Raw genomic sequence first — 12,934 nt, 5'->3', positions numbered from 1 at the left:
GCACTTCCATGACCGAACTGCACTAGGCTCAGCAAATACTGTTTTGCGAGCATGGGGAGCAGAGCGTCCAGACTCCACTCTCTTGCGAAAAGCAAACCTGGTACCGTAGGACAGCTGTTTGGTTTCCTGGACTCATCCTGCCCTTGTAGAGCTGGGCAAAACGATTTCGACTTCGGGATCGAAATGATCGCTGCATCTCAAATATTCAGAGTGACCCTAAAAACTACGTCCTTCCTCACGGGGAATAGCCTGGATCCGCTTGCTCCAGGCCGCTGTGGCTCCACACGACGAAAGGAGTGAAATGACTTGTTTGCTTCGTCCTCCTGTTCTGACAGTGAGGAACGCAGCAATGATCCTGAGAAGGCATCCTGAAGTCGTAAAAAGGAAGACGTCTAAACAAAAACAAAACAGCTCAAATCAAAAGTCCTTGTGGCATTTTTTGTAGACAGGCTTGCACTGCGTGTAGATTTCGCGTGCTCTGCACTTCGCATGCGAGAAGTCACGCAAAGCCGAGGTGAGGTTGGTCGCGTGTGTGCAGCAGGATCCCACGCGACTGCGGAGTTGCCCCCTTGCTCGAACCCAGACAATAATAAGGGGATCGGTCTATTACCATGATTACTGATACCAGTAGGCAGTAGCTAAGACTAGGCCAGGGTGAACATGGTGAATGGCGACGTGAGTACTGAGTACTACTAGTACTACTGACTGCAGACAGACTCAGTGTTTGTGCTAGTTCATCGCTAATCCACCGGCACCAAGTAGTTTGGAGGCAGGACTGGAGTGTCAGACTACGTTACCAAGTAAGTAGCGTTGCTTTGACGATGTCGCAGGCTACTGATGTTATCAGTAAGGCGGTGGAAGACAAAGCTGACTCGCTTCAAGAACTCAGTGGCAAGATTTGGTCCCACCCAGAACTTTTCTTTGAAGAGAAGTTTGCCCATGACACGTTGACAGAGTTCTTGGAGAAGAATGGCTTTGAAGTGGAGCGCAAGTACAAAGTGGATACAGCGTTCAAGGCTGTATTCCGACAGGGCAGCGGTGGTGCGAATATTGGTCTGATCTGCGAGTACGACGCTCTTCCAGACATAGGACACGCGTGTGGACACAACCTTATCGCTGAATCAGGTTAGATACATGTATGTCACCTGCATGTATACCATGATAATTATACTACTACCGGTACTGGTACTTTCAACTCCTGCATGCAGGCACATGAAGTCAGATTGGAAAAGCGATTTCCACATCCATTTGATTCGTCCTTGTCCATCATAGCCAGGTGAAATGAAAATTCACTGTTACCATCCTCCTCACCACCTACCCATTCTCCCCCCCCCCCCCCCCCCTGGCTGAAACCCGGGTACGTACGGGGCCCACGATTTGATTAATTCACCATGGTTTGTGTGTTCTATAGGGCTTCAAAGTGCTACGTCACAGCATAGCAACAATTTCCAAAATTCAAAAATTGGATCCACTTGGATCCTGTTCTTGTATGGATCCAAGCACATTTCAAGCGGTCTTACTCACAGCAAGGTGATGTAGCCAGTGAAACTGACTGATTTGGCTAATCGGGGCGGGGTGACACCTGGTGGCAAAGTAAAAGTCACACATGCATACGACATGAGTGCGTTGTTATGCACCCACATACTGAGAAAATAGCAAAGTCACACCTTAGTGGATTCAAAATAGAAATCTGATGCCAACTTACTACTCCCGGGCCGTTTTTGACGTCATCACTTTCAAGCCCAATTGTTCACTATGCCCACAATCTGGTCTCAGAGCTGTACACACAACAGTCGTGTGTTTCAGTAATAATTCAGTACACGGCCTCGGGGCCACTACAGTCCGTTTCAAAAAGATTTGCAATCCTGGCGACCGCCCGCGGAGTTTGGCGTCTTACCGTATGAGCACTCGAGCGCTGACTGGAAAAACTCACTGTGAACTCGAAGAAATATTCCGCGCGAAAGCAGGAAAAATGACAACTCACTCACGTTGATACAGTCACGTCTGGTTTGCAACAAACGAGTTCTTCCTCGTATCGATAATGTAGTCAGAGAGGACATGTCGAAACGAAAGTTTGGTAAATGTTGACGAGCGGAATGGGTCCCGTTTTGTTACCAAAATAGTTTCTTTGAGCTGCGATGCAATTTACTTACCGTGTGACGAAAACGACATCGACACGGACTCATTCCCAAGGCCATGACTTGGCAAAGCTAACCGTGTGACTTCGACGACATTTTGAGAAAAGCAGACGCTTTTGAACCATGTGAACGCTGATAGAAGACGGCGTTGACTACTAAATTCAAATAAATTGGCGATCTTGAAATACTAAAATAAATCTCAAAAAGCTTCAGCGCGATGACTTCCTTATTCACTCACGCCATTGCAGTGTTGTGGGTGTGTTCACATGGCGTGAGCCAGTCAAGTGTCAGTCAGTTCGGCAGGAAGCGCGAGCTGCAACAAGCCGTCTGGTGCAGCCATCTTCTTTGTCTTGTACCAGCTTGATCACCAAAACAATGAAAAAAGGTTTGTCTTGAGGATACGTTGGGATTTGAACTCACAACTTCATGGTCAGCAGACAGCATTCATAACCACAAGGCCAAAAAGGAAGGGATAAATCGTGGGTTTTGATAAAAAATCGATACTGGCTTCCTGGGCAAATTGTAAACCATGGGAAAAGGCCGGAAACCTGGCCAAAATTCTAACTCCTTAACGGCTGGTCCAATTGTTCCGAAACCTTCACAGAACAATTTGCCGTGTCCTAACAAGCCATTCTATGTACTTTGTTGTCCAAATTTCCCTTATCTTCGTACTTTTTAAGACCCAAACCTGATTGTAAATCTTTTTGAAACAGACTATAGTAAGCGCGAGACAAGACAAGCAAATGGTGAGCAGTCGGTTATGAGGCAGGCCTGCCGGAAGCGGGCCGGTTGGTCAGACCAACTTTGTAGCTGCCAACCAATATTTTCTTCTGAAGAGGGCCTACATCCCACCATATTAGACAGAAAGTATGAAATACTATGGAGCGACCGGACCAATTGAAAACTGCTTCTGGCAGTCCTGTGAGGTGATGATTAAGTAGCTGCAGTGGAGGTTGTGCACCTCAAATTGTTTTCTTGGTACTTTGCTCTTGTGCTGTCCATGAAGGTGCTGCTGCGGCGATAGGACTGAAAGCTGCCCTCGAGGCAAGCCCAGCCACTTCTGGCACAGTTACGTTGCTTGGAACACCAGCTGAAGAGAGTGGTGGAGGAAAGATTCTTCTCATCAACGCGGGTGCGTTTGTCGACATTGATGTTTGCCTAATGGTACACCCGGCAGCTATGAACATGATGGCAACGGGTTGTCTCTCTTGTATGGCTGGAAACGTAGTGTTCACTGGAAAAGCTGCGCATGCCTCTGCCGCACCATGGGATGGCATTAACGCACTGGATGCAGTCATCAATGCATACACGGCATTGTCAACTCTGAGGCAGCAGATCCACACGAACTGGCGCATTAATGTTATTATCACAGAGGGCGGTGTTAAGCCCAACATCATCCCCGAGAAAGCTGCGCTAGCGTTCAGTTTGAGAGCCCCGACGGACAAGGAGCTTGCTGTACTGAAAGGGAAGCTGGCGGACATTGTGAAAGCTGCTGCGCTGGCAACTGGTTGCGAAGTGGATCTGCAGTTTGCAGTTGACGACAGGATTGCCTACTACTCAAACATGATTCCGAACAAACAGCTTGTGGAGCGATATCGTCAGCACTGGCTTTCGTTTGGACCTGCAGACAGCACTATAACACCGGATCACTTTTGGGCATCCACGGACATGGGCAATGTTTCTCTCGAAGTACCTTCCATTCAGCCAACATTCAATATCGGAACGGCAGCCGATGTACATACCAGAGATTTCACGGAAACGACCAACCAGCCCAAAGCACATGCGGCCACGCGCTGTGTGTCCAAGGCAATGGCTGCCGTTGGCTGGGATGTACTCACTGACAGTGCCTTGCTGAAGGAGATAAAGGAGAGCTTTCAACAACAGCTAGCAAGCTTGAATGAGTAGCCTGGCCTCGTAAAGTGACTCCGAGTCTGTATCAGAGTATGTCGTGAAATTCTAGGATTGGTCGAGATCACCATACGATGCGGCACCAACCAGAGTCTGCCCCAAAGAATATTGTTTTTAACGCATATATTGGACACTTGTCACATGACTGGTAATGCTCATTACTCATCATAGTATTGGCTTGTCAGATGCTGGTTTGGATTCGTGGATCCCTATGCTGAATGCATCACGCTTGGATCATCCTATGCTGCATGGGCCACGCGTACTCCGTGGCATCCTGCGGCGGATATCTGTGAATGATATTGGTTTGTTGCAGGTGCAATCTTGATGAAAGACGCTCTATCTGTGGAATACCTCTTTTTTTCTTCATTTCTTTGAAAATGCCAAAAATTATCCATACAAGCTGCTGTTTACCTGGCCACAGTTTATATCAAATTGATGTATTGGTTTTGTTTAGCTGTACACATCTATGATGACTTACCGTTTCCGTATAGTTTATGTCCATTTTCCTTGCAACAGTGACTGTTTTCATAGTAGCGCCATACAAGTGGTGCTCTCCAGGCACAATCTTCCTCGGGCTACTCAAGTTAAACTGGTGAGGGGTGAGTTCCCCGAAAGGATGTGTATCGAGCAGGGAGTGATGCTTTCGAGCAGGTTTGCCGAGTGGAAGGTTCTATGGATTTCTCGTGTGCTCTGGATGGCAGGACTAGGGCTGAGCCAGTCAAGTGTTTAGTCAAAGTAACACGTTAGTTAGTTGGCAGGAAAAGCGCGAGCTTCAGCAAGTGTGGGGAGCAACCAACTTCCTTTTCTATGCATGGTCAGTCATCATCGTAGAATCGCTAGAACAGTTTTAGACACATGAACTGGTAGGTCCTAGACTCATGCCTTTTGCTTTGCCGCAGTGGAATTAATTATTTGGACATCCAGGTCCAGGAGTTAAAAACAATTATTACATGATTGTATTTCGGATTATGTCACTGCACTGTCGACATGTCTGCATAATGCACGAGTGTTGCTCATGATGATTGTCTAGTTGTACCAGTGCTACTGAGGGTCTGTAGCACTCAACTTGTAAAATTTAATTGTATTGTTTTGTATTGTATTGATTTATTTGCGGTATCTCAACAGTACAATGTACAACTTGGGAAGATCCGAATGACATAGATAAACATTAAAATTACTGATGCAAGGAGCAAAGACTAGGCCTGCAGGGTGAACATGGTGAATGGCGACGTGCTTCGTCAATACTGAGTACTACTGCTGACTGAAGACAGACTCAGTGTTTGTGCTAGTTCATCGCTAATCCACCGGCACCAAGTAGTTTGGAGGCAGGACTGGAGTGTCAGGCTACGTTACCAAGTAAGTAGCGTTGCTTTGACGATGTCGCAGGCTACTGATGTTATCAGTAAGGCGGTGGAAGACAAAGCTGACTCGCTTCAAGAGCTCAGTGGCAAGATTTGGTCCCACCCAGAACTTTTCTTTGAAGAGAAGTTTGCCCATGACACGTTGACAGAGTTCTTGGAGAAGAATGGCTTTGAAGTGGAGCGCAAGTACAAAGTGGATACAGCGTTCAAGGCTGTGTTCCGACAGGGCAGCGGTGGTGCTAATATTGGTCTGATCTGCGAGTACGATGCTCTTCCAGACATAGGACACGCGTGTGGACACAACCTTATCGCTGAATCAGGTTAGATACATGTATGTCACCTGCATGTATGTCACTTGCATGTATGCCATGATATACTACTACTGTACTGGCACTTTCAACTCATGCAGGCACATGAAGTCAGATTGGAAGAGCGATTTCCACATCCATTTGATTCGTCCCTGTCCATCATAGCCAGGTCCGGAGTCTGCTGAGCTGGTTGTTGCTGAGGCCCAGGTTGCTCGCATGTGAGAATCTATAAATTGCAGCAGATTATTTTTATTATAAATACTGGACATGGACATTTTACAGGCTACGTTTTATTATTATTATTGTAAAGTGAACAAGCGTTTCGGAGATAGCAGTTTTATTATAGCTACAAAGACAACTAATTGCACAGTAAGCATTTCATATAATATTATATCGACATGTATGTGTTAAATGTTGTACGATTATCGCTTTTACACATACTTGTCGACTATACTTGTCGATATAATTATATGAAATGCTTACTGTGCAATTAGTTGTCTTTGTAGCTATATTATTGTAAAGCTTTCCTTTTGATCTTGTCTCTCATTGTTGTGACCTTTCCACAATATTGTATTGCATTGTTTAAAAATAAAATAAATAAATAAAGGCAAAAAAATCATAGTCAGGTGAAATGAAAATTCACTGTTACCATCCTCCTCACCGCCTACCCCTTCTCTCCCCCCCCCCCCCCCCCCGCCCCCGCCTGAAACACGGGTACGTATGGGGCCCATGATTTGATTAATTCACCATGGTTTGAGTGTTCTATTGTTCACTATGCCCACAATCTGGTCTCAGAGCTGTACACACAACAGTCGTGTGTTTCAATAGTAATTCAGTACACGGCCTCGAGGCCGCTATTTATTTATTTATGTATTTTATTCCAAGCAATACATGCTAGTAAGTGCGAGACAAGACAAGCCAATGGTGAGCAGTCAGTTATGAGGCAGGTCTGCCGGAAGCGGTCCGTTTGGTCAGGTTAACACCGGACCAACTTTGTAGCTGCCAACGCATATTTATCTACTGCTGAGAAGGGCCTACATCCCCACCATATTAGACAGAAAATATGAAAGATTATGGAGCGACCGGACCAATTGAAAACTGCAGTTCCGACGGTCCTGTTCAGAGCCTGAGGTGATGATTAAGTAGCTGAAGTGGAGCCAGTTGTGCACCTCAAATTGTTTTCTTGCTATTTTGCTCCTGTGCTGTCCATGAAGGTGCTGCTGCAGCGATAGGACTTAAAGCTGCCCTCGAGGCAAGCCCAGCCACTTCTGGCACAGTTACGTTGCTTGGAACACCAGCTGAAGAGGGTGGCGGAGGAAAGATTCTTCTCATCAACGCGGGTGCGTTTGCCGACATTGATGTTTGCCTAATGGTACACCCAGCAGCTATGAACATGATGGCAACGGGTTGTCTCTCTTACATGGCTGGAAACGTAGTGTTCACTGGAAAAGCTGCGCATGCCTCTGCCGCACCATGGGATGGCATTAACGCACTGGATGCAGTCGTCAATGCATACACGGCATTGTCAACTCTGAGGCAGCAGATCCACACAAACTGGCGCATTAATGTTATTATCACAGAGGGCGGTGTTAAGCCCAACATTATCCCCGAGAAAGCTGCGCTAGCGTTCAGTTTGAGAGCCCCGACGGACAAGGAGCTTGCTGTACTGAAAGGGAAGCTGGCGGACATTGTGAAAGCTGCTGCGCTGGCAACTGGTTGCGAAGTGGATCTGCAGTTTGCAGTTGACGACAGGATTGCCTACTACTCAAACATGATTCCGAACAAACAGCTTGTGGAGCGATATCGTCAGCACTGGCTTTCGTTTGGACCTGCAGACAGCACTATAACACCGGATCACTTTTGGGCATCCACGGACATGGGCAATGTTTCTCTCGAAGTACCTTCCATTCAGCCAACATTCAATATCGGAACGGCAGCCGATGTACATACCAGAGATTTCACGGAAACGACCAACCAGCCCAAAGCACATGCGGCCACGCGCTGTGTGTCCAAGGCAATGGCTGCCGTTGGCTGGGATGTACTCACTGACAGTGCCTTGCTGAAGGAGATAAGGGAGAGCTTTCAACAACAGCTAGCAAGCTTGAATGAGTAGCCTGGCCTCGTAAAGTGACTCCGAGTCTGTATCAGAGTATGTCGTGAAATTCTAGGATTGGTCGAGATCACCATACGATGCGGCACCAACCAGAGTCTGCCCCAAAGAATATTGTTTTTAACTCATATATTGGACACTTGTCACATGACTGGTAATGCTCATTACTCATCATAGTATTGGTTTGTCAGATGCTTGTTTGTATTCGTGGATCCCTATGCTGAATGCATCACGCTTGGATCATCCTATGCTGCATGGGCCACGCGTACTCCGTGGCATCCTGCGGCGGATATCTGTGAATGATATTGGTTTGTTGCAGGTGCAATCTTGATGAAAGATGCTCTAAATGATCTATCTGTGGAATACCTCTTTTTTTCTTCATTTCTTTGAAAATGCCTAAAATTATCCATACAAGCTGCTGTTTACCTGGCCACAGTTTATATCAAATTGATGTATTGGTTTTGTTTAGCTGTACACGTCTATGATGACTTACCATTTCCGCAAAGTTTATGTCCATTTTCCTTGCAACAGTGACTGTTTTCATAGTAGCGCCATACAAGTGGTGCTCTTCAGGCACAATCTTCCTCGGGCTACTCGAGTTAAACTGGTGAGGGGTGAGTTCCCCGAAAGGATGTGTATCGAGCAGGGAGTGATGCTTTCGTGCAGGTTTGCCGAGTGGAAGGTGCTATGGATTTCTCGTGTGCTCTGGATGGCAGGGCTAGGGCTGAGCCAGTCAAGTGTTTAGTCAAAGTTAGTTGGCAGGAAAAGCGCGAGCTTCAGCAAGTGTGGGGAGCAACCAACTTCCTTTTCTATGCATGGTCAATCATCATCGTAGAATCGCTAGAACAGTTTTAGACACATGAACTGGTAGGTCCTAGACCCATGCCTTTTGCTTTGCTGGAATTTGGCCGGCTACGTTGGGCAAGATCCTATTGTTTAACAGTTATAGGATTGTTTCTTTCACTCACAGGAGTCACTAACCTGATGCCTGCATGCTCGGAACCAACTGCAGACCACTGGAACAGTAGAGCATATGAAGATGTTGTGTGTAGAGGATTGAAGGAATGCTTCATTTAGTCAACCGCCCACCGCCATCACATCATGTCATAGCATCATGCAGCTGTGCCAGCACAGTCTCTCTTCTCTTCTTTTCTTTTCACTTGAAAGTCGACTAAATGTGCTCAGCCCCACCACAATGACATTCCTCTTTTCTTTTAGTCATAACTATCACAAGATGGTGATCAGTGGAGTATGGAAGTTCTGAAGAAAGAAAACAGACAGTGTCATGCGAATGCTGGTCCCTGCACCGGTACTGTTTGCGCAAACAACAAAAAATGTACACCAGCCTTTGTAAAAGAGTGTTGAACCCAGTGGGTGGTAGAGTCTACCCTCATTTCCAGTCTAGTCTGACCAATACCTCAAGAGTGATCTCTACAGCATCTACCGGAAATACCCATCCCCAACAAATCAACAAATCTCAACAAATACAAACACAAAAGAGAAAGACCAAGGAACTACAAGTTACGCTATACTGTCCACTAACACTGTTGAAGGCTGTTGGAGTGCGCATCTCAGATGTGCTAGAGCTGTTAGCCAGTCAGTTGTAGAACGTCAGTACCGTCGGTCAGTGTCGTGCAATGTTATCGCATGAGCTGATTGTTTAGTAACTGGTGGTGTTAGTGGACAGTATAGCGTAACTTGTAGTTCCTTGGTCTTTCTCTTTTGTATGAATTAAACATTGGCTCTCCATCTGAGTCCAAATACAAACACCAACGGAACTACCTAAAATACCTTTCCAGATTCTGCCATCGCTGCTACATCCGCAACCTCCGTGCCACGATATCTTCCACAAACCCTCGCCCCCCCCCCCCCCCATCCCTCCCTGTGCTCATTCGTCAACTACGAAGCCCTACCAGCGCCCGGGTCATACCTTCGAAGATGATGGGCCCCAATGGTCGACCAAGCACCTCTCCGGCTTCCATTGGTAACTTATTGAACCGCCACTTCGTCAGTGCTGGCGTACAGGTTGACCCTGATTCTCCTATTCCCACTATTTCCTCTCTACCTCCACCAGCAACTACATTGCACTCCCTGATCATCACCTCATCGACTGTTTACAAGTATATCGCAAGGCTGCCTCTGAACAAATCCCCCGGAGCCGATTGGATCACCAATGAGATTCTCAGGAAACTGAGGTACTCAATTGCCCGCCCACTCTCCATTCTTTTTAACCTATCCCTCTCCTCTGCCGCATTCCCGTCACGATGGAAGTCAGCCACTGTCATTCCAATGTACAAAATAAAGGCGACAAGAACAACCCGTCTAATTACCGACCAATCTCCCTCCTGTCCTGTGTCTCCAAACTGCTAGAGAGGACAGTGTACGACCGCCTGGTATGACCATATCTCCCCTCTTCTTCACCCGTCTTTAATCTAGCTTCCGTCGTAAGGACAACACATCCCTGCGCATAATTCAAGACCTCTGCTCTCTAAAAGACCAGCGGCAGGTCTCCTGCATCTGTTTCTTTGACCTCTCCAAGGCCTTTGACACCGTGTAGCACAAGGGCCTCATCGCCAAACTTCGATCGTGCTCACCGTGTCTCCGGCTCTCTACTCGCCTGGATAACTAGTTATCTCTCCTACCGAAATCAGCTCGTCACAGTGTATGGTCACTATGGAACTTTATCTGACCCCGAATCTGTGACGTCCGGAGTTCCCCAGGGCTCCATTTTGGCTCCCCTGCTCTTCCTCACATACGTTACTGACCTCCCCTATCTCAATATTTCTTTGTTTGCAAACGATACCACTGTCCTTGCTTCCTCCCCATCTCACGCCACCCTGTACCCCAAAGTCCAGACCTGCATCAACATAAGCGTTAGCCTTTGGGTAATCCTGAAATAAAGATTATTATAAAGATTATTAACAACGTTGTCCACTGGATGAGCACTTGGTACCTCAAGCCAAATGTGACCAAACCCGAGCTCCTCCTTTTTCCCCAGCCCACAGATCATGTGCCCATCTTCCACTTTCCCGACGCCCCCAGTCACCCTATTTCTGTAGAGCCTCATCATAAACACCTTGGCATTGTCATAGATTCCGCCCTCTCCTGGTCTCACCATGCTGACCATGTGTCCTCACGCGTATGCCGATCTGTCGGCATAATGACAAGTTCTCCCATTTGCCCCACAATTGCCGGATTAATTTTTATAATTAATCATACATTCTCCCCCCTCTTCACGTACGGCTTCCCTGCTTGGTCCACCATTAGCAAAACCCAAATCGCTAAATTAGAAGTTCTTCATCGCCATATACTGCGCATAATATTTCGTACTGATCGTTACATCTCAAATCCAGACTTGAATGCTGCTGCATCCACTACCACCTTGCAACGCTACCTTGATGCTTTCAAGTGCATCCTGGTTCATTCCATTTTTCTTGACCAGCACCCTGCTCATTTGCAGTCACTTATATGTTTACATCGGGTGGTACCACCCGAAGCCGCGTTCGTCTCCCCCTAGCTAGGTCTACCCTATTCGTAAATTCCCCTTTCTCTTCCTCCTACAAGTATTGTAGTCCTACTCCAAGTGGCTCCAACTGCCTCCCAGTGTTAGGCAAGCTCCAGATATGCCCAAATTCCGTACCCTCATCAGACTGCTGTCTGATGAGGGTACGGAATTTGGGCATATCTGGAGCTTTTAAGCTCCAGATATGCCCAAATTCCGTAAAAGTATCTTCCAGTGAACAAAAATTCACAGTCACACCACTTCCACTGCGCGCGCGTGTGTGCGTGTGTGTGTGTGTGTGTGTGTGTGTGTGTGTGTGTGTCCAATGTCAGTTAAACTAAAGTCAACCAGAAGAGTCATGCACGTCCTTCATTCTTATCTACTAACCATGGTAACGACCAGTGCAAACAGCGCCAAAGCGTCACCTTGTCCTTGGCAGGTACCTTCCCGAGACAACTAACAGGAAGAAACAACGATATCGGAGCGCCATAAATTATGGTGGTGGTGGTGGTGGTGGTGTGTGTGTGTGTGTGTGTGTGTGTGTGTGTGTGTGTCGTGTGTGTGTGTGTGTGTGTGCATGCGTCCATGTGTGTGTGTGGTGTGTGTGCCTGTGTGTATGGGGGGGGGGGGGGGTGACGGCACCACAGCGTGTGCGCGTGCGCGTGCGAGCGTGTGCCTATCATCAGTGCACTGCCACTGGTTCGTGTGATCGTGCAGTGATTCCCCAGGCCACAGACACTGAGTATTTGTAAATTGTAGTACAGATGCTGCCATTGCTGGCTCTGGCCCAAGCTGGTGGTCATTGAATCATGACGACCTTCCATGCTTCGGCTAGCACTTCGCGGGTAACGTCGTTTAGTAGGCTGATCTGGGGCTGATCAGTGATCTCTGGCGTGCCGACAACTGGTTGTTTTTGGTCACGGTAGTTTGCCAGCGGCAGCCATTGCATCGCTAGCACACACTACAATGTAGCTGCTGTTCAGAGTTCAGTGTTGTGCAAGGTTAAACTTAAAGCAGCTGCTGTTCTTCATGATTACTCAGATTAGTCTACCCATATGCCTGGCACCTTCCATACTACCAAAGTTACCATACTGTCTGTAGCACTGTTACTAGCACTAAGTAGCAGTGCATGCCGCCGCGCCGTGCTGGCTGACAGAGCTTACTACAGTCTACACTCGCACACATGAGCTGCACACGTTGTTATGGAGTAACACTACACTATGGCTATATCAGGGAGTCGTATAGACGACTCCCTGGCTATATCATACCGCCTTATCGGTACGAATAGCAGTACAATAGTACACATGTACTGCAGTCATGTAGCATTTTTAATAGTGTGAAGTGGTTAGGTCTACGGGTAGTAGCTGTGCCTAGTATAGCTCAGGCTTTATAACACAGCCAGCATACATGTAGGTGGTGCCTGTTGGCCAGCGCCAGTCTAGTCTACGATGCGACGGTCTCTGCTCTCTAGTACTACTAGTACTAGTCTACATTCTATACTAGCTCTGATCTCTGATCTGCCGAAATTCGCAGGGCAAGTATCAGCGTGGTAGTACGCTCGACGTTGTCAATCTGAATCAAGGCATGGAACAGAACGTTCCCTGCAC

At 47.2% G+C, this 12,934-nt stretch overlaps 2 protein-coding genes across 2 annotated transcripts; both read left to right on the top strand.

Moving 5' to 3' along the window:
• The first annotated feature begins 611 nt into the window (after positions 1-611).
• On the top strand, positions 612-4,615 carry LOC135805598 (peptidase M20 domain-containing protein 2-like). The gene is made up of 2 exons (XM_065319661.1): positions 612-1,125; positions 3,145-4,615. Exons 1-2 carry the CDS (start codon positions 822-824, stop codon positions 4,041-4,043), a joined length of 1,203 nt encoding a protein of 400 aa, XP_065175733.1. The 5' UTR covers positions 612-821; the 3' UTR covers positions 4,044-4,615.
• Positions 4,616-5,145: 530 nt separating this feature from the next.
• LOC135805599 (peptidase M20 domain-containing protein 2-like) lies at positions 5,146-8,355 on the top strand. Its single transcript, XM_065319662.1, has 2 exons — positions 5,146-5,727; positions 6,930-8,355. The coding sequence occupies exons 1-2, from the start codon at positions 5,424-5,426 to the stop codon at positions 7,826-7,828; spliced, it is 1,203 nt and encodes a 400-aa protein (XP_065175734.1). The 5' UTR covers positions 5,146-5,423; the 3' UTR covers positions 7,829-8,355.
• Positions 8,356-12,934: the final 4,579 nt, after the last annotated feature.

This window comes from Sycon ciliatum, chromosome 1 (assembly GCF_964019385.1).
Source record: "Sycon ciliatum chromosome 1, ocSycCili1.1, whole genome shotgun sequence".
NCBI lineage: Eukaryota > Metazoa > Porifera > Calcarea > Leucosolenida > Sycettidae > Sycon > Sycon ciliatum.
Note: the sequence above shows the minus strand (reverse complement) of the source record. Positions and strands in the feature narration are given on the sequence as shown.